At 47.2% G+C, this 21,253-nt stretch overlaps 1 protein-coding gene across 1 annotated transcript in view; it reads right to left on the bottom strand.

Moving 5' to 3' along the window:
* EIF5B (eukaryotic translation initiation factor 5B) overlaps positions 1-21,253 on the bottom strand; it is a 1,211,079-nt gene that overhangs the window by 987,388 nt on the left and 202,438 nt on the right. The window contains exon 4 of the mRNA XM_069636688.1: positions 2,521-3,211. Within this exon, the coding sequence (XP_069492789.1) occupies positions 2,521-3,211 (691 nt within the window). The remainder of the gene's footprint in view (positions 1-2,520; positions 3,212-21,253) is intronic.

Here is a 21,253-nt window from a genome sequence, read left to right as displayed (position 1 = left end):
TTTAGTGGTTCTGGAACCGCTTCAACCTGCTAGTCATCCCACATGTGGCAGCCATAACTAGCTAGGAGTGTAGTATTTGCAATCCTAGGTTGCTTGATTATGCTGATAAGGGCGGCGTTCCTTCTGAAAGTGTAGATTTTTTTACTTTGTCTGGCGGGTCTTCAGCCGATGTCAGGGGAGTGACAGCCCTCTTTCTGGTAGTGGTGACGACCAGTGAGTCAGGTTTTAGCTGACCCCTAATATACAGGGGGTCTGTGGGCACTGGCCTGAATAATTGTTCTATTCCAGGGTTAACCGCCGTTGTGACGTAGGTGTAAATAAGGAAGGCTGTATACGTCTCTGTATAGACAGTAGCAGGGGGATAAACTGAGTGGCGGACTTCTTGTCGCCAACAATGTCCTCCACAAAGTCCTTGTCTCCTTGTGCCTCTGGGGTGTAAATACTGAAATGTTGGGCAGCCTTCAGCAGCAGTTTGTTGCATTGGAGCCGATTATCTGCAGGGGAATGTACTACCGGCTGATCTTGGTGGTCAGGCAACTGGATGACAGATGTCATCATCGTAGTACTAGTCCTGACTGTATAGGTCTCCTTGAGAGCCGGGGTCTTGCGACCCTGAGAGATCAATACCATACATGTCCCAAATGGGGTCTTGGTAGGTGGAGGCCGGGGGACCTAGGGCGGAAGTGCTTGGCTGTGGGTCAAGACGTGTTTTTTTTGGCAGGATGTTGATGTTTTGAGGCCCCTGACTGGGAGGCGTCTCTAAGGGACTTTAGTTCTTCAGGATGCTTGTCCATAAAGTCAACCAAGCATGACATCCTCTTCATAATTTGGTTGAATTGTTCAGGTGTCCAGTCATAGGAGGGTGGAAAGCCTGAAGCGGTATAAGTGTTTTGGGAGGGTGCCTGATCCTTGTAATGCATAGCGCCTAGGAGTTGGTCTATAGGGGAGGAGTAACCCATAACCTGAGCTTCGGGAAGACAAAGGTGTCCAAGATTTCGATTTTTTTCAGTGACCTTGTCTTTAACAGGGTAGCAGGGATGTGTTTTTTAATTAGTTCTTGCATTTTCAGTGTTTGTTTAGGGGACTCTGATGCACCTTTCATCGTCTGTTTTTCGGCACACGAAAGGAGGGCCTTTTTGTACGTGGTGTTCGAACTGACTTTGGGGGCCAGTTTTGGGGGCCTGTCATGAAGAGAAAGCATAAGCGATGGCCCAGAGGACAGGGAAGATTGAGGCTTTTTCTGCAGATACCGTGTGGGCCTCGACACTCAACGATTTAGTTGAATGTCGGCCGTGTGCCATGTGCTTGGTGTGTTTAGACATGTGTATGCTATGGCCGCCAGGTGTTGTCTCCGTCACAGAGCCACAGGCCTGCTTATTGGAGTCGGGGGCCCGCACGTGGGGTTCTGATGAACACTGGTCACCTTTGGCATCACTAATGATACCGATACTGCCCTCACTGGAATCCTCTGTCACGTCGATGGAGGTTTCAGCCTGTATTGCGTGGACGGCCGAGCACTTGGTCCAGCAGACTTGCAAAGCTTTTTCAGGGCGGTCCCTAGGGAGACCATAATTGCACACTCGGTGCGTGTCCTTCCACAGGAATTGTCTATGACAAGTAAGGCAAGATTTAAAAGGTGTTTCTTCTATTATAAATGGAAAGGGCAGCTAGGCGAGAAAAAGGGAAAAGAGGTGGCAGAATATGCATTCTCTGAAAGGAGTAGCTGTATTAAAACCTCCCCCTCTCTCCCTACAGTAAGGGCTGAGGCCCGAAGAGACCTGTGAGGGCCGTGTCTGGTTGTCGATTCGATGATGTCATCAACAATGGAGTTCTCAGTCGAGGGCCGTCAAGCAGTTGGATGACGCTGCAGCATAAGTGGACAGTAAAGAAAGAAGAGAATTCTACGAATAAATGTAACTAGTCAAAGGCATCAGCCTGGAAAGGAACTCTGCAACTTGCGACCAAACACGATGACTGAAAGAAACAATCTGAGGGACCTCAACATGTAAAGGACCATGGGGTACAGTACACTTCACACTAAGGATTTTATTTAGACGCCCTGCAGACATCCGAGTTTCTAAAACAAATCTTGTAATACTCTGCGACTACCACTAGATGTCAGACTATGCAAAGTATGTAATATAAGCAAGTATGTAATATAAGCAGATCCAAAAGCCTTGAGTGAGAGAGATCTGTCTTCACAGTAGTACTTTGCTAACCAAACCTTCATCTAAGCCAACTACGTAAAGTAAATGACTGTCAGATAACACAAATCATACACAAAATCTCAAAAATGTTTTTCTTGGTTCCAAAAGAAGGCATGTACTGTCCCAAAAGGATTTACATTCCTTTCTTTTAATACTGGCTGTAAACTGCCTCATGTAATTTCTTTGTCTGTATTCCTGACTTAAAAAGGATAGTTAATTTCTAAAAACCACAGAAATCTAAATCTGACATTTTGTACATGGGAACACTGGTTAATTACTATAGATTAGTAAACTTAATCCTTCGGATACCGACCTTCAGCAGCATCAGCAGCATCTCCGGTTTCTTCTGAAGGAATAGTGGGAGCAACTTCCACAGGTACTTTAGGCTTTGGCTCCTTTTTGGGACCAACTTCCTCTTCAACTGCCTTTGGAAGTTCCTTAGGTTTTGGCAGTTCACTTTTTACACCACCTGGTTCCTCTTTCTCCTTCTGCTTTCTCAGTTTTGCCCTCTCTTCCTCACGCTTCTTTTTCTCCCGCTCCTTTTTCTCAGCCTTCTTCTGAGCAACTGTCTTCATTTTGAATGAGGGCTCCTCTTCCTCATCACCACTCTCATCTTGCTGGGATGGCTTGCCTTTTTGAGATTTCTTTTGATCCTTCTTGGTTTGTGTTAAGTGATCAGATTCCTCATCACTCCCATCAGATGAATCTGCTTTTTTCTGCTCTTTAATGATTTTGCTAGGAGCTTCATCATCCTCAGAAAAATCCACCTTCTTACTGGTTTGCTGATTTTTCCCTTTAGTTTTCTTGCCAAGTTTATTAAAATAATCGCTGTCATCATCAGAGACTTCCTGCTTTGGTTTCTGTGTTTTTTTTGTCTTTGCATCTTTGCTTTCCATATCATCGCTCTCTTCGTCGTCATTCAACATATTTTTTTTACCCTTTGGTCCTTTTTTCTTCTTTTCTTGTTTGGGGGGATGACTTTCAGAGTCCTCATTTTCTGCTTTCTGTTAAGTATAAAAATCATGCATTATAAAGGTTGAAATTGTAAATGTGAAGCCAAATATTTAATTGTCAAGTTCCTTTTTTCAGGATTGAGAGACTTTGAAAAGAATATGCAGTAGTTTGGGAGCAAATATTTATTTTCCATAATTTTACTTTAGACGGCAATATACTGCTCAATCGTTTATTTGAAATAGCAAACCCATGGGCAGCGATAATATCACAGAGAACATTAAAGCAAATTCAAACATTTCAGGTAGGGCCTGTAGAATGGTCAAAACAAAAGGTAATATACATTTTTACAAAGCAATGGAAGAAAAAGATCACCAGGTCCATCCATTTTGCAGATAGTCCTAAGCTGTCTTAACTCTAGGCAATTACGACTCTTCAGCTGTAAGCAAATTGCGACGGCATTTTGTGCGATCACATACGTTTCACTTTATTCTGCATGCAAGCTCACCAATTCCTGATCTGTTTCTAAGTCGGGGAGAAAATCAAAAAATTGAAGATTGAGGCTATACACTGGTGGCAGATATTTACCTTGGGAAAATAACAGACTAGACTTCTCATCCCATTCAAACCCAAAACACCATTTATTTCAGATGTGGCCCTCTCAAAACTTTGCACCCTCAGAAAGCCTGATAGCTCTCTTGAGAAAATAAGGTAGCACCACTGCCAATTCAGCACTCTCATTTTGACAGTTTTGCCTCTGAATAGAAGAACAAATTACTTACCACTGGTAATGTTCTTTCTGCTGGATGTCATCTAATTTCCACACAAGCAACAGTGCTTGGCTCGTTGATAATATCCATGCACACATACCTCGTACTAAGAAGTTTTAGCAGAGTCTTTGAGATCCTGGATATCCTGCAGTGTGGTATGCAATGGTGAGCCCCAAGAAAATCTAAACTGGACCAATACACCAAAATGGATGCATCAGTGCCTCCCTCAGCTGCCTGCTCCGGGCCGCTCCCTGCTGGACGTTGCAACTCTTAACCATACTCTCTTGGCACTAAGGAATAGTACAGACACTCTTGGCACAAAAATTGATGCATTAACCTCCAAGGTAGAGATCTCTGCAGTGCAAATAGACAAACTATGTGGGAGCATGACAGATGCAGTGAATAGAATCAGTGTGCGGGAGGACAAGTTGACAGGCTTGCAGAAGGTCTCCCTTTTACAACACACTGTCCAAAAAAAAATCACAGCTAAAAACGATGACCTAGAAGGGAGGTTGCAGCGCAATAATGTGCGCATCCTTGGTATAACGGACACCACCCCCATTACAAACATGGAGCAATTTGCTGAAAAGACACTACTGGAGGTGTTAGCTGACCCCCACGTCCAAGATGTTACTCATGGAAAGAGTGCACCACTCCCTGGCGTCTAGATCTCCACTTGGTTCCCCTAACCATCTCATTATTGCATGCATTTTTAATTACCATGATTGGAATGAATTGCTTAAGGCAGCCAGGGAGAAGGGTGAGCTCTGCAACAGACTATTCCCGGAATTCAGCCCTCAGGTACAAGAGCAGAGGAGGACCTTTCAATCAGCAAATAACACCTTGAGGCGGAAGAGCTACGCAATGATGTACCCAGCCAAGGTTTTTGGCGAGGGTGGGGGCTGGTATTGGGTCTGTGTTGATGGGGGGGGGGGGGGGGGGGGGGGGGACTGCAAAGTTGTATCGGGTTGGGAGGGTTTGGGGTGGCAATTTTAATGCATCTATCCGTTTTATCATTTTAAAACAGTGTGTACTAGAAAGGCCTCTATTAGCCAATGTGCTAATGTGGTGGTGCATACATTGGTCCTGGTGTTTAATTGAAGGGCAACGCTGTCACTACATGAAGCAAGAGTAGGAGATATTATCTCTGTTATCTTGGAACATACAGGGTTTCACAAACCCTAAAAAGTCCAGACTCATTGCTAACTATGCCAGGAATCACAGTATAAATGTTATGTGCTTACAAGAGACGCATTTAGCTCCAGACTGCGAGCCTCGTAATATGCAGGTTGGGGTGTGCACAGATACGGCTCTGCCTTTTCCACACATTCATGGGGAGTCGCAAAATATATACATTGAACAGTGGCATTTAAATTTCACAAAATTGGGGACCTGGAGGGCCGGTTTCTGCTCCTGGTGGGGGAGATTCTGGGCCCTAGGGTTCTCATAATAAATGTATATGCCTGAACACTGACTGTCCAGGCATTTTCCATAATTGTGCTAACCACCTGCATAGATTTTCATATTATGCCATATGGGCAGGTGATTTTTAGATAGCGCTGACACTACACTTAGATAGATCTACAACGCACCAGAGCATACTGCCCAGGGCGGCGACTAAATGGCTTGATATTGGCAGAATACCACAGATTGTATGACGTATGAAGAGTGCTACACCCCACTCTAGGGAATACTCCTTTTATTCTGGTGGTTATGATAGCTCTTCAAGGATCGACTGTCATATTTAGATTGAATCTGCTACACGGTGCCAGTGACGCCCAGATTCTGTCACGTTTCCTTTCAGATCACTCCCCAGTTAAGGTTCTTTTTACTTGTCCTCCCCCCCACAGCCCCAGAAATGTATGCAATGGTGTTTAAAGGCACGTGCACTGGAGGACGCCCTCTTCCCAGAGAACATTAGGCAGGATATTCAAACCTTTTGAGAGGCCAACGTGGGGTCTGTTCCTGATACTAGGATTATGTGGGAAGCCTTCAAAGTGTTCATTAGGGGCTGCTGCACGTCTAGAGAGGGCAGGGTGGTGAAAACTATCTGTAGATCCATTTCTAGTAAAGAAGGGGAAATGAAAGATCTTGAGGTGCAGCTGGGGTCGAGGGATTCCCATTTGACAAGGGAGACTGTTGGGATCAAACGAGAAGAGTTGCACCTTTTTATGTAACGGGAGGAGAGGTTCCTGGTAGATCCTATTAGGGCAGCCACATATGGGGAAGGTGACCGTCCCAGCCATACCTTAGTGTGGAAAATTAAATGGGAGCGACTCCCGGAGGATATTGGTGAGATTCGAGTGCCCAGACAGGCAGATCAATTCGATTTTTACCAGGTATTACTAACTATATACATCGCAACTACATGTGCGGCGAGACACAAAATCACGTTATTTGGACCAGGTTTGCCTAGGATGGCTTGATCCGGCACAAGGAGAGAAGCTTAATGACCCTCTGTCGGAGACGGATGTTCGCAAAGAAGTTACCAAACTGGTAACGTTCTTTCGACTGGATGTTCCTCCAATGTATTCCACATCTTTGACATGTCATGTCCACAGCTGTGCACTTCGGAAACCTTTTCGGCAGAGGGCGCTCTGCGTTGATGGTGTCGGGTCAATGTCGCTTGAAGGCCTCCGTTGAGGGCGACGTCACCGGATGTTATAAATAGGGCGCACGGCGCCCGTAGACTCAGTTTAAGTTTTTCCCCCAGAACGTGTGGCACCAGACTCATGCCTGCTTTACTGCACTTAGCCTTGCGGAAACGGAAGCTGCAATTGCATAGGAAATTCTCCAGAGGGGCAGGCTGGGAGGGCGATGTGGAATACGTTGGAGGAACATCCAGTCGAAAGAACGTTACAAGTTTGGTAAGTAACTTGTTCTTCGAATGGATTGTGTCCTCCAATATATTCCACAACTTTGACAGACTCCCAAAGCAGTACCAGTAAATGGAGGAGGGAAAATAATTTAGCATACCCAATTAGATTGCGGAATAAAAAACTGCCTTTCCAAAGGCCATATCCTGACCATGGATTGTATCCAGGGAATGTTTAACAAAGGTATGTATTGAAGCCCATGTAGCGGCATCACAAATATTCCTAATAGGAACGAACTCGCAACCCGTCAGGAGGGTCCTTTCCTGACAATCAGTAACACTCCGTAATGGTGAGGATAATCCACCTGGATAAGGTCTGTTTGGTAAAAGCCTGGCCCAATCGGTGTCCAGCATATCCCACAAAGAGTTGATCATCCACTCTGACCCTGGACATCCTAGAAATGTGAAAGCTCAGAGCTCTCCTAGGATCCAACTGATGGCGTCGCTCCTCTTCCTTACCAGGATGAGGCGGAGGGTAGGAGGATGGAAGAACCACCTTTTGACTCAAACAGGGGAGTTGCTAGGTCTGGAAAAGACCCGGGGCTAAGCTAATGTTGGAACTGTTGGGACTGTGGGCTAGCTAGTCTTTTGGCTGTAGCTCCTGAGATTCTATCAGGGGCTACAACCAAAAGATCAGGGGCTATAGCTCCCCCTTACCCCCCCTAGCAACGCCACTGGACTCAAATGATATTCAGAAACTACCTTCGGTAGAAAAGAGGGACATAAGCGCAGTACAACCCTGTCCTTGTGAAACATAGTGGCTTAGATGAAAGTGCCTGCAATTCACTCAGTCTGCGAGCGGAAGTAACCGAAACCAAGAACACAGTCTTGAAGGACAGTAATCTCAAAGGAAAAGAGTGCAAAAGGTTCAAACGGAGCACCCATGAAAAATTTCAAAACCAAATTCAAATCCCAAACTAGCAACGGGAAAGGGGACGGCAGGAATACATTAGTCAGTCCTTTCAGAAACTGAGAAATCAAAGGAATCTTAAAGAACATTCTTCAGACGAGCGCTTAAAGATAGACAGCGCTGCCAGGTAACCTTTAATGTTACGACTTGAAGGGCCCTGTGGGCCAAAGAAAGTAAGAAAGACAAAACCATAGGAATGGAACACTGAAAAGGATCAACATTGTGATCTCTGCACCAGTCACAGAATTTACGGCAAAGGTACAGGGATTTTGTTGCAGTCCGCCTCGCCGAAAGCAACACCTCCATCACGTCATCTGGAAGGTCCCAATCCTTATACCTCAACCTTTCAGATACCAAGCGTGAAGGTTGGGAGTCTTGACCACTGGACAGAGAGAGAAAGGGAGACAGAAAGGGAGAGAGAAAGAAAGATATATATATATATATATATCTCGGTAGGGAAGACTGTGTGGAGGGCAGATGGACATTTCTAGAAGGTCCGGGTACCACGCTCTCCTGGCCCAATCCGGAGCAATGAGGATCATGTGGGCACCGAACCTCTGCAACACTTGAGGAATGACGGGGACTGGAGGAAACGTGTACAGCAGTGGGAATTACCAATCCACCACGAACGCGTCTCCTAAGGCTCCTCTTGGAGGAAATTCCCTTGAGCAGATCGCACGCACTTCCGGTTGACACTGGTGGCGAAGAGATCCACTTGCAGGGTTTCCCAAAGGGCGAAGATCTCCTGAAGGACTTCCTGAGACAACTCCCACTCGTGAGAGAACGTGTTCTGGTTGCTCAGAGCATCCGCTGCCGCATTTTCGTCTCTGGCCAGATGAACTGCCGAGATCGAAATTTCCTGCTGGATGGCCCAGACTTAGAGCTGCACTGCCTCTCTGCACAACGGAAGTGACCCTAGCCCTCACCCCTTTTGTTGAGGTAATGCATGGCCACTGTGTTGTCCGTCATGAGCAGGACACTCTTCCCCCGTACAGAGGGCAGAAATGCCTTGAGGGCTAGCCTGATGGCCCTCAGCTCTAACAAATTGATGTGGAGTCTGGACTCAGGCAGAGACCAACGACCGCTGGCGGTCAAGTCATTGGCATGAGCGCCCCATCCTGTGAGGGAAGCATCCGTCACTAGCGTCACCTCCGGCCACGGTTGCCAAAACTGTTCCGCCCTCATCAGGTTCCCTTCATTGGCCCACCACAGCAGATCCTGGGAGACAGAGTGGAATCTGAACGGGATAAGACATCTAGCCGGAGAACTGTGACCACTGCATCTTGAGAGCCCACTGCAGGGATCTCATCCGCAGCCAGGCCCTCTGGCACCAGAAAAATGCAGGATGCCATGAGGCCGAGCAACCTTAAGAATTCGAAAGCCGGGAGACCCTGGGCATGTTGAAACTTGTCCACCATCTGCACAATGTGATGAGCCCTTACCTTGGGAGGCAAACACTTCCAAGGACGTGTTTAACACAGCCCCAATGTACTGGAGCTGTTGGGAAGATGTCAAATGCGACTTCTTGAAATTCGGAGAGAAGCCAAGCCTGTGGAGGGTGCGGCAGGTGACACCGAGATGATCCAACGCTAGCTCGGGAGAGCGCGCCTGGATCAGCCAGTCGTCCTGGTAGGGGTAGACGTGAACCCTCCCTCGCCTGAGGTACGCTGCCACCACCACCATTAGCTTGGTGAAGACCCTCAGGCGGAGATCAATCCAAATGGCAGGACCCGTAACTGAAAGTGCGAGTCGCCAGCCGCAAACCTCAGGTACTTTCTGTGTGTGGGATGGATCAGCACATGAAAGTAAGGCATCCTTGAGGTCCAGAGACACCAACCAATCCTGAAGTTGAAGGGCCTGGAGGACTTGAGAAAGAGTAACTATCTTGACCTTGTCCTTACGGGGAGGTTTGTTCAACCAACGCAAGTCCATGATGGGTCTCAATCCCTAATCTTTCTTTGGGATCAAAAAATAAGGGGAATACCATCCCTTGTTCCTCTCCACTACAGGCACAAGTTCTATAGCGCCTTTCTCCAGCAGTGACAAAATCTCCTGCGCAAGGAGCAGACCTGGAAGCTTTAAAGAGTTTTTCCCCAGTGGATTGTCGTGAGACCACTAAAGGAAGGGAAGGCAGTAGCCGTGGGCTATGGTATCCAGAACCCACATGTCTGAAGTAATGGCTCGCCACTCTTCGAGATGCTGAGACGGTCTGCCCCCAACCGACGAACCATGGGACATGGCCTCATCACTGTTTGGAAGTGACTGTGACAGTGCCTGAAGGCAAAGAGGCAGCTGCCTGAGCGGCTTTGGCCCCACAATTTCCCCGACCACCACAGGTACTTTTTCACTGGCCACTTTGACTGGCGGCCCCTCTCGTATCACCAAAGTAACGAAAAGAACCTCCCCTCCACTGCTGTCCCCTAGGACGAAAAAGTGGAGGTTGACGCACCGCAGTGCTTAAAGATTTTGCCGCAGCTTTTGAGGTCTGCAACCTCTCAAGGCTCTAGTCAGCCTTGCTGCCAAACAAATGTGCGCCATCAAAAGGCATGTTCAGAAGACGGGCCTGCACATCCAGAGCAAACCCTGACTTCCGCAACCACGCAAATCTGCGTATAACAGTGCTCGCAGCCATGGACCGGCTAACACTGTCGGCCGTATCCAAACCAGACTGAAGGGATTCGCACATGGCATCCTTGCCGTCCTGCATGAGAGCAAGGAACCCATCCCTTTATTCCCCCTCGGGAATATGCACAGCCACCAAAGAAACAATTCCACAGAGTGTGTGAAAACCTTGCCAAGGCAGATGTGGAGTCGGCCGATTTCAAAGCCATGATCCCAGCAGAAAATACCTTCCGGACCCAACCTTTGAAGCGCTTGTCGTACCTATCCGGAGGGATGGTAGGGTACTCCGCCTGCCTCGAGGTGGGTGTAGCCGCCTCAACCACCAAACTCTCGGGAGTGGGGCGAGTAGATAAATAGCTGGGGTCACTAGTGGAAGGGCGGTATTTCTTGGTCAAAGACTTATTAGCAGCCGGAAGAGATTCCGGGGACTGCCAAGCAGCTGCCACCCTTTTCTGCAAGGTAAGATGAAATGGCAAAACAGGGTCAGAGGATGGACCTTGATCCAAAATGTCAGTCAAATCATCCTGCACAAAGTCTTCAGGATGACTGGACCAGCCCAGATACTCCAAGACCCTCGCCATGAGCCTCCTGTACAAAGACTCTGCATGAGCCCCAGGCTTAGGCCTACCGAATTTCACTTCCGGAGAAGTATTTAACCCACTGGCATCATGGAGAGTCTGCCGCAACTCCTCAAACTGACTGTCGCCAGAAAAAAGTGGATCATCAAGGTCACCAGGGTCCTCAACCTCAGACCTTCCTTCCTCTTCATAAAGGTCATCCATAGGGAGTTGAAACCCAGGCCTGGGGACAGAAGAGGGCCTGGAGTCCAAAACTGGCCACACAGACTTCCCAGTAGCCTTCCTTGGAGGATCCATGAGATCTGGGTACTCCAAAAGGCACATTGAGAAAAAATCCTCAAAGGCGCCGACGGCTTCGACGTCGAGAGCGTCAATAACCTCGACGTCGTGAGCGCCGAAGGCACGTGGGCTGATACGACGGCAAAGCGTTGACGTCCGAATCAGACGGACACTGCGCCGAACGAGTCGACACCAGCCCGAGCCGTCAATAGGTTGCTGCGGTCTCGCTGGAGACGAGGATCGAGACCTAGAGACACATCTCTTGCGACCTTTCGAAACCTTGCCTGTGTGGGACCTCGAAGGCTCGTGATGCGAATCGCGGCGCTGGCCCGAAAGCGTGCGAGCAGCGGTACGAGACCGATCCTGGCCGGCTTCGTCAGAAGGCACATCTGGACCCGTGCCCTGCGACTGAAAAATCGTTAACATAGATTCTTTAAACGCCGGCCATTCCTCCGGAGTCGGGGACTTTGTTGGGCACGTAACCTTCCTCGAGGCACCTTCCTTCGAGGAGGACGTGGAAGGCGACCAGTAACAGTGCTTCCTAGTGTGCCGGGACGAGGAAGACGAGTGGCGGGAACCACTCCCGGACCGAGATCCCCAGGACTCCTTCCGATGCGGAGAGTCGCCCCTCGAGTCGTTGGTGGAAACCCCCTTGGACTTGGAAGTCCGGCACTTAACAGGCTTAGAGCCCCTACCTACCTGGAGCTTCCCCTTCCGCTTCTGCAAGGCCTTGGCAGTCATCGACTGGCATTTCGACCAGTCGTCGGTGTCGTGCGACTCGCCCAAGCATCGCAAACAAATGCGATGCAGGTCGGTGAGCGCCATTTTCGACCTGCAGTCCCGGCAGGTCTTGAAGCCAGACCGTGGAGTCGGAGGGGTCGAAGAGAAAGACATTGTAACGAACACACGAGGCGCGCCAAGTTTCACGAATTTAACACGTTCGCAGAAAAAACGGACTGAGGCTTCGGGCGCCGTGCGTCCTATTTATAACATCTGGTGACGTCGCCCTTGACAGAGGCCTTCGAGGGACATCGACCCGACACCATTGACGCAGGACGCCCTCTGCCGACAAGTTTCCGAAGTCCACAGCTGTTGACATTACATGTCAAAGATGTGGAATACGTTAGAGGACACAATCCATTCAAAACAATCCTTTCTCTTCCTAACGGTAAAACTGCAGGTCTAGACGGCCACTATAGAACTATATAAGGAATGCAGATTTACTGGTCCCACATATACGATGCATGTACGAGTTCTAACCAAATCCACCAGAACGGCTATTGTGATGGTAGTGTTGAAACAGGGGAAAGACCCCAGAAAGTGCTCGTCATATAGACGCTTATCCTTAGTTAACACGGATAACAACATTTTAGCTAAAACCGTAGCTGCTAGTCTCCTTCCATATATGCCGAGCTGATCCTTCCAGACCAGGCGGGCTTCATCCCTGGTAGAACCACACAGAACAACTTAAGGCGGCTATTCACTAATGCATAATGTGAACCTTGAAATCCCTATAGTGATTGCCGCTCTGGACGCTCAAAAAGCTTTTGATTCAGTGGAATGGCCCTTCCTATTTGCGGTCCTGAGACACTCTGGCTTGGGCCTGCTTTACCTCCCTTGGGTGCCTTTACTATATACAGAGCCTCAGGCTGCGATATACACAAACAAAATCCTGTCCGAATATATCACTCTGTCCCGGGGTACAAGAGGGATGCCCCTTTTCCCCTATCCTTTTTGCGCTTGCCATTGAAGCCCTTACATGTTTTCTTAGGGAATTTCATATTCACCGGGGAGTTCGGGTCTGTTCTCATGTTTCCGTTCTATCGCTGAACGCAGACGATAGGTTGTACATAAAACACCCTAGGGAAAACCTGCAGCCAGTTCTTGCCATCCAACCATTTTGGGGCATCTCCGGACTGAAGATATACTGGTCCAAATAGAAGGTATTGCCCATGACCCCTTTGGTGTATCGAGGGGATGTTGGAATAGAGTTAAGATTGTGTCCTCGGGGCATGCGTAATCTGGATATACACATAACTACCTTCTCGACAGAACTATTTGAGAAGAACTATTTAACAGTTTTAAGAAGATTGGAACAGAGTGGAAACTTGGATCCTCCTGCCCATTTCACGAGCCGCCCGAATGTCTTTAGCTAAGATGATTATTGTGCCGAAATTCTTATACATATTTAACAATGCCCCAATCTGGCCGGCATCCAGTTTCTGAGCTAGAGTACGTAAATTGATGATACGTCTGTTATGGCCAGGGAAACTGGCAAGAATTTCATACAATGTGTTAACAGCACCCTATGAATAGGGTGGACTAGTACCCAGATACATTTTTTAGCTGCACAACTTTTTTTGGTGGTGGTCCCCTCTCCCACATGTTTCCCTGGAAAAAGTAGTTATGTTCCCGGAGGATCCAAGGGGATTGCTGTGTCAGGGTCCAGCCGCTGGGAACCAGTTGGAGTTACAGCCAAAAGAGCCAACATGCATGGTGTGGAAAAAACTGGCGGGTACATTTGGTGATGATAACCTTAACTCTCCAGCATTTGCTATATTTGGGGTCCAGGGAATACCACTCTCACATGAAAAGGTTTTGAGCATTTTGGGATACAATCTCTGGGGGATCTTGTGGTGGATGGGTGCTTGATCACGAGAGACACTAAAAACTAGAGGTCTAACTACCCATGTGCTCATGCGACCCCGTCACTTTTGCAATACATCACTACATCTCCCTCTGCCAAGACACTGGTCTCCACAATACATACTGATATTAGAGAACAGAGACCCTCTTTGATCAAAACAAAAAAATCTAGGCTCAGATGGAAATCTGTGTTGGAGAAGGTATTAAAGGATGCCCAGTGGAAACGGATTTGCCAACAAATAAAATCTGTACCCTTGAATAATTCATCGTCTGCGTTTAATCCATTGCAAGTTTTTACACCAGGTGTACTATACTCATGGAAGGCTGCACAGATTTTATCCCGAGACAGTGTGATAGATGTACTCGGTATATGGCAGACTTTCGGCACGCCGCCTGGTCCTGCACTCGCTTGCAGCCCTTCGGGACAGCGTTTGAGGCAGCAATGTCCACCATGCTGCGTTATTCCTGCCAAAACGCTCCAGAATTCTGGATGCTGGCGGCTACGGACTCGGTTCTAGGTCCGAGAAATGGTTAGCAAGCATGGCATTTATTGTCGCTAGGTCTGTTTTTGCAAATCTTTGGGGAAATCTAATGCCCCAAGCTTCCGAGAATGTTTATCCTTTATGACTATGTGTGAATACAGAGAGACACTGTATGCGGCTCTAGTACCGACCGGTAGTAGACCGTTGGATTATTGATCTGCATTTCGGAGATGTGTCCACTGAAGATGGTGGGCAGAATGTACTGCCACAAGAAGTCTAAAATAGACTTGACATCAGGGGGAAAACGAATAAATAATACATGTAAAGCTGGCCACTTGTACACTACTGTGGACATTTTCAATCTTATATTTGATGCACTGTATTGCAATGAACAATTGTTTGGGGGTGCGTGGGTTATAGCAGGGGTTGGGTTTAATGTCTGTTTGCTTTGCGAATTGAAACCTAATAAGTTGGAAAAAAAAAAAGCTTAAAACTTAATTAAGGTCCCAAAGCAGAACAATAAAACAAACAGGTCGGAAGCTGTTCATAAGTCCCTTCACGAACTGGATAATAGGATGTTTAAAATAAGAGCCTTGTTAAGGTAAGCACTTGAACATGGAAAGCACTGCAAGATAGCCCTTTGCAGTAGAAATCAACAGGCCTTGATGGGCTAGATACAACAAGATAGATAACACTGATGGTGTGCCATAAGTAAAAAGGGTCTATATTCTTGTCCCTACACCAGCTGAAAAACCAGCTCCAATGGAAGCGGTTTAGAGCTTTAGTTGCTGGCCTTCTGGCCGAAAGCAACACCTCGATTACGTCTTCCGGGATATCCCAATCTATGTATCTCGCACAGAAACCAGGTATGAAGGTTCAGAGTTCTGATTTCTGGGTGGAGAATGTGACCTCCTTCCTGAATGAGCAGGTCTGCTCTTTAAGAAAGACGAATCAGAGGAAAGATTGACATGTCTAGAAAGTCAGGGCGCCACATGCTCCTGGCCCAATGCGTAGAAATCGAGATCATGGACTTCCCGAACGTACTCAACCTCCGGATGACATGAGGAATGACGGAGACTGGAGGGAACAGGTGGAAAGTCCCAATCCACCACAAACGCGTCCTCCAGAGCTCCTACGTGAGGACATTCCCTGGAGCAGAACGGGTAGCACTGCCTGTGGATAATGAAAGCGAACAGATCCACTTGAGTTTCCAAAGTGCAAAGATCTCTATGAAGACTTCCTGAGCCAACTCCCACTTGCAAGAGACTGTGCTCTGCCTGCTCATAGCGTTTGCAGGTGTGTGATCTTCTCCGATTAGGTGTACGGCCGATAAAGATTCCTTCTTGCAGTGTCCAAAACAGCTGCATTGCCTCACTGCACAGTGGTAGCAACCTTACACCTCCTCTCCTGTTGAGATGATACTTGGCCACTGTGTTTTCTGTCATTATCAGAACATTCTTCCCCCCACAGCGAGGGCAGAAAGCCCATCAGCGCCAGTTTGATTGCCCTCAGCTCTAAAAGGTTTATGTGTAGTTTGGACTCTGATGGAGACCAATGACCGCTGATTGCCAGATTGTTTGCATGAGCTCCCCAACCTGTGAGGGAGGAGTCTGTAACTACTGTTATCTATGGCCTTGATTGCCAAAAGGGTTCTCCCTTCATCACATTCTCCTTGCAGGTCTTTCACAGGAGATCCTGTGTAACCTTGCTCCGGACCAGAATAAGGTTGTCATCCTGCTCGAGACTGTGACCACTGGGATCTGAGGGCCCACTGAAGGGATCGCCTCCTTGGACAACGGGCATCTGGCACCCGGAAAATGCAAGATGCCCTGAGACGTAGCAACCGCAAAAAAATGTAAATAAAGACCGACAATCGTTGGGCATTCTGAAACTTCATGACCATATGCAGAATATGTTGAGCTCTCACTTTGAGTGGCGAACCTTTCCCTGAGGAAGCTACCAGGACGGCACCACTAAATTGCAGATTTTGGGAAGTTATGTGGGACTTCTTGAAATTGAGAAAGAAGCCCCGATTGTGGAGGGAGTGGCAGGTGATGCGGTTAGTTTCCATAACTTGTTCGGGAGAACATGCCCTAATCAGCCAATCGTCCCAGTAAGGGTTGATGTGAATAACTCCCCCCTCCTAAGACATGCAACTACTACCAGCATTAATTAGGTGAAGATCCTCTGGGCAGAGGTGAGCCCAAATGGCAGAACCCGAAACTGAAAATGAGAACTAACAATGGTGGATCTCAGGTACATCCTGTGCTTGTGATTTATGGGCACATGCAGGTAAGCACCCTGAAGATCGAATGACACCATTCCATCCTGGAGCTGAAGGGACTGCAGGATTTGCAGAAGATTGGCCATGTTGAACTTTACCTTCCTAAGGAACTTGTTCAAGCGTCTCAAGTCCAATATGGGACGCAGTCCCCAGTCCTTTTTGGGAATTAGGAAGTAAGGGGAGTACCATCTTTGGTTCCTTAACGCTGCATGTACCAATTCTATTGCACATTTCTCTAGGGTGATCTTGTGCAAGAAGAGCGGATCTGAATCATTCAATGAGCGGCTGCTTGGCTGAGAATTCGGAGGCCTGTTCATGAACGGTAGACAGTAACCATGTACTACTATTTGCATGTCCCAAGCATCTGAAGTAATACTTTGCCATTCTTTCAAATGCTATGTCAGTCTGCCTCCCACCACAGTCCTGTGAACTAAGACCTCGAAGAGGTTTTGGTTAGGCTGCCAAGGATTGCAAAGATTCATAGGTTGTTTGGGCAGCTCTACTCCCACGTATTCGTGAACCACGAGGTAGTCTCCTCTGTCCCCTTTGAGAGAATTGTCCCCTCGCCTTTCCAACTGAAGAACAGAACGGACAGACTCCTCCAACTCAGCGGTTGAACAGGTTTGCGAATCACTGTTCCCAATTATTTTACAGCTACTTTGGAAGTTTGCAACTTTTCCAAACTCTAGTCTGCCTTCGATCCGAACAGCTGAGAGCCCTCAAAGGACATATCCAATAGCCTTGCCTGAACATCCAGGGCAAAACCTGACCTGCATAGCCAGGCAAACCTTCTGCTTACAGTGCTTGCCGCCATTGCATGACTATCGTAATCTGAGGTATCTAACTAGATTCCAGAGACTGGCACATAGCATCCTTGTCATCCTGCACAATGTTGAGAAAGCCTTCCCTTTTCTAACCCTCAGGAATGTGTTCAGCGGCCATTGCCACAGCCTACCACAAAGTGTATGAACATTTTGCGAAGGTACAAGTAGCATTAACTGCCTTTAGCGTCATGCTACCCCGCTGAGAACATCATTTTTCAAAGGGCATCAAACCTCTTGTCATCCCTATCTGGAGGGATTGTGGGATAAGCAGCCGCCTTTGAGGTTTATGCGGCCATCAGCGACCAGACTTGCTGGAGTTGGATGTCTCAATATGAATTCTAGATCACTGAAGGCCTGCACTTCATAGCCAGGTCCTTCTTTACTGATGGAGCATCAGGCTTTTTCCAGTACTCCAGGACTCTGTTCCTGAATTCCACATGGAAAGGCAGAATTTGATCATTCAGGAGGACCCTTATCAAGGATGTCCATAAGATCATCAATCACGTGTGTTCCTCCACAGGCCTGCTCCATCTCAAATACTCAGTCTCCTTGGCCATGTCTAACCTATATGAGGCTTCAGCATGCCCAGCCACATATGGCGTTGCAATCTCCACTTCTGGAGATGTATCCAGGCCACTGGCATCTTTCAAGTTGTACACACGGTCTCTTAACCATGACTCCTCAGAGAATAGCTCTTCAGGAGCATTTGGAGTACCATATTCCAAACCAAACAGAGGATGACCCACCTCAAAAATGGAGGTCATCGACTTGGAAAAGTCCTACTTTGCCAATGGCCTAAAAACCTTCAACGAATCAGTCGAGGATGTTGATGGCTTTGGCATCGAGGAACCAAATGTCGATTCCTTCGATGGATCAGAAGATGACTTTGACTTGACTCGAGGAGCCGAATCACAACACTTTGAGGTAGGTTTGAGGACTTGCAGCCCAGGCTCTTGGTCACTCAAGCAGAAGATTCTGAGGATGCCCCGTCGGCCTCAGTAGGTGCAATGGGGTCAGAAAGCCTTTTTCAATGCATTGGAAGGGGTAGATGATGCTGCCTTTGTGAACACCTAACATTTTGAGGAGAAATTCCTCCAATTCAGCCTAAGAAGCAGACTTACTCAGAAAACTTAGTAGCTTCCTATCGGGTGAGGAGTCAGAAAAAGATGATTGTGACCGATGGCGTCACTTCTTAAGACTTCTTATGTGAGGACGATGAGTGTCAGGAACTTGACCAAGCCAACCTACAATGTTTGCTGCACTTTCTAGCTCCCTGAGGGGATACCTCCCTTGAGCTCATCAGATGACCTCATCTTTGACAGAGCAGTGGAAGAGGATTTGGACAAGGGCCTACCTAGGGCGAGTTTCCCCTTCCTCTACTTCAAGGCCTTTACGGTCATAAACCTTAGGGCCTACTCCATATCCTTCACAATTCATTTTCCCCCTCTCTCCTCAGTTCCAGATTTAAAAAAAAAAAAAAAACATAACACTAAAACCATAACACCTACTACTATCTCTACTACTATAGACAACACGAACACTCCACTCAATAATTCTCCAACTACCCATTCTATCCGTTCGACTATAGACAAAACTATCTTGTTAAAAGGGGCCGCGATTAATGCCAGATCTCTCCCAGTGCATGCTCTTGACATCGCCGACTTCATTGTAACTGAGGACCTTGACTTCTTGACAAAAGATAGTTTTGTCTATAGTCGAACGGATAGAATGGGTAGTTGGAGAATTATTGAGTGGAGTGTTCGTGTTGTCGTGTTGACAACACGAACACTCCACTCAATAATTCTCCAACTACCCATTCTATCCGTTCGACTATAGACAAAACTATCTTGTTAAAAGGGGCCGCGATTAATGCCAGATCTCTCCCAGTGCATGCTCTTGACATCGCCGACTTCATTGTAACTGAGGACCTTGACTTCTTAGCTGTTACTGAAACATGGCTACACGCAGCCTCTGGACCTTCATTAGCCCTAGCTATACCCGACAGCTATGCCATCATTAGAAATGACATACACTAACCAATCTAAATGAGGAGTAGCCTTCAAATTCAAAAATGCACTAGAACTTAGACTAATCGCTAATAATCAGATTCCTTCCGCTGAGCTATCGGTGAAGATAGCGTTATCACCTAACCAAACTGACACAATGCACCTTATCTATCGACCACCAGGACCTATCTCCTCCTTCGCTGAGGATATCTCCACCCTTCTCACAATTAAAGCCAAGCCTAATTCTAAAACAATATTACTTGGTGACCTTGATCTTGGATTCCAAGACCCTAATGACACCATAACCCAGGACCTTGCCTCCTCTCTGACTGACCTAGGATTCAATCATCATATTCAAGAGCCTACACATATATCAAAGGGAGAACCCTTGATTGGCTCACTGACTTGAAATGCTGCATCAACTTGTTATCTGTCACTGCATGCATTTGGTCTGATCACCACAAGATAACTTTCTCAGTCAAAGCAGCCCCCCTAATCTTAAACTTAGTATTGCGCCCTCTATTCATACCCGTAACAAGAAGGACATCACTAAGGAGAAACTACTACTGCTCATCCTCCCCCTTCTTAATAAAGCTTCAGTATCTTGTTCAGATCCTACTGTCCTGGTAGATACTTACAACCAAACTATACTAAAAGCTTTAGATTCCATAGGACCTTTAAAACTGTGCAAACCTAAACAGCATGCGCACCTCAATTTGTGGTTCACACCTCAGCCGAGAGACCTATGCAAAGCTAAAAGAAACGCAGAGTCACACTGGAAAAGCCATCCAACAGACGTTAACAAAATTACACTGATCACTGCTTCAGTTAACCACAAGGAAGCAATTCTCACAGCAAAAAAGGAAACTTGCAATAAACAGATTCTTCAAGCAGAATCAAACACAAAAGAGCTCTTTAAGATCCTTAAAGAACTCTAATCGCCCATAACCCCCACAGACAAGTGCATCACAAATGCTGCCTGCTGTACTAGCATACAAAAAGCGCTTATGGACAAAATAACTACATTGAAGATTAAAATTAATAACAATAAATGCAGCTTACTGACAGACCCACTCTCCACAGCACCTGATCTCAGCCCCTCAGCACCTAGGTACCCCTGCAAACCCTTTAGCTTCTCGCTCGCCTTTATCTATTTGGGAGGTGGAAAACATCATTAAACCATCCAACTGCCAAGGCGACTCCTGCCCAGCTCCCATCAAGGAAGCTGCCCACGACTTAGCCCCCTTAATCACCACTTTTATTAATGCCTCATTTAAAGCAGGCACGGTCCCAGATAACCTCAAGGATGCTTGGGCCATCCCCCGCATGAAAACACCTACTTTAGACCCTAGCAACCCGTCAAATTACAGACCGATTACTATAATGCTCTTCCTCCTGAAAATCCTAGACCGAGCAGCCCACTAACAAATTCCAGAATAGCTCGAGTCCAATAGACTCCTCGGTCTCCGACAATCAGGATTCCGCCAAAAACATGGCACTGAGACAGCTCTCATTGACCCAACACAAATTCAGGACATTAAAGACAAAGGCAAGTTAGCTCTACTACTACTTGACCTCTCGGCAGCGTTCGACCTGGTCGATCATCAAATACTCTGCCAACACCTAAAAACTGCTGCCCAGATCTCTGTTGATGCCACTGCTTGGATCAGATCTTCCTTGCAAACAGAACAATGCGTGTCTTCTCACCTTCTGCCTCATCTGATCATTCCCCTGTCACATGTGGGGTCCCACAAGGGTCTTGTGTATCCCCCACATTATACAATGTGTTTACCAAACCTCTATTTGATATTCTCGACTA

The sequence above is a fragment of the Ambystoma mexicanum genome, chromosome 7p (assembly GCF_040938575.1).
Source record: "Ambystoma mexicanum isolate Mex_15411 chromosome 7p, UKY_AmexF1_1, whole genome shotgun sequence".
Classification (NCBI taxonomy): Eukaryota; Metazoa; Chordata; class Amphibia; order Caudata; family Ambystomatidae; genus Ambystoma; species Ambystoma mexicanum.
This window is presented reverse-complemented; position numbering and strand designations above follow the sequence as displayed.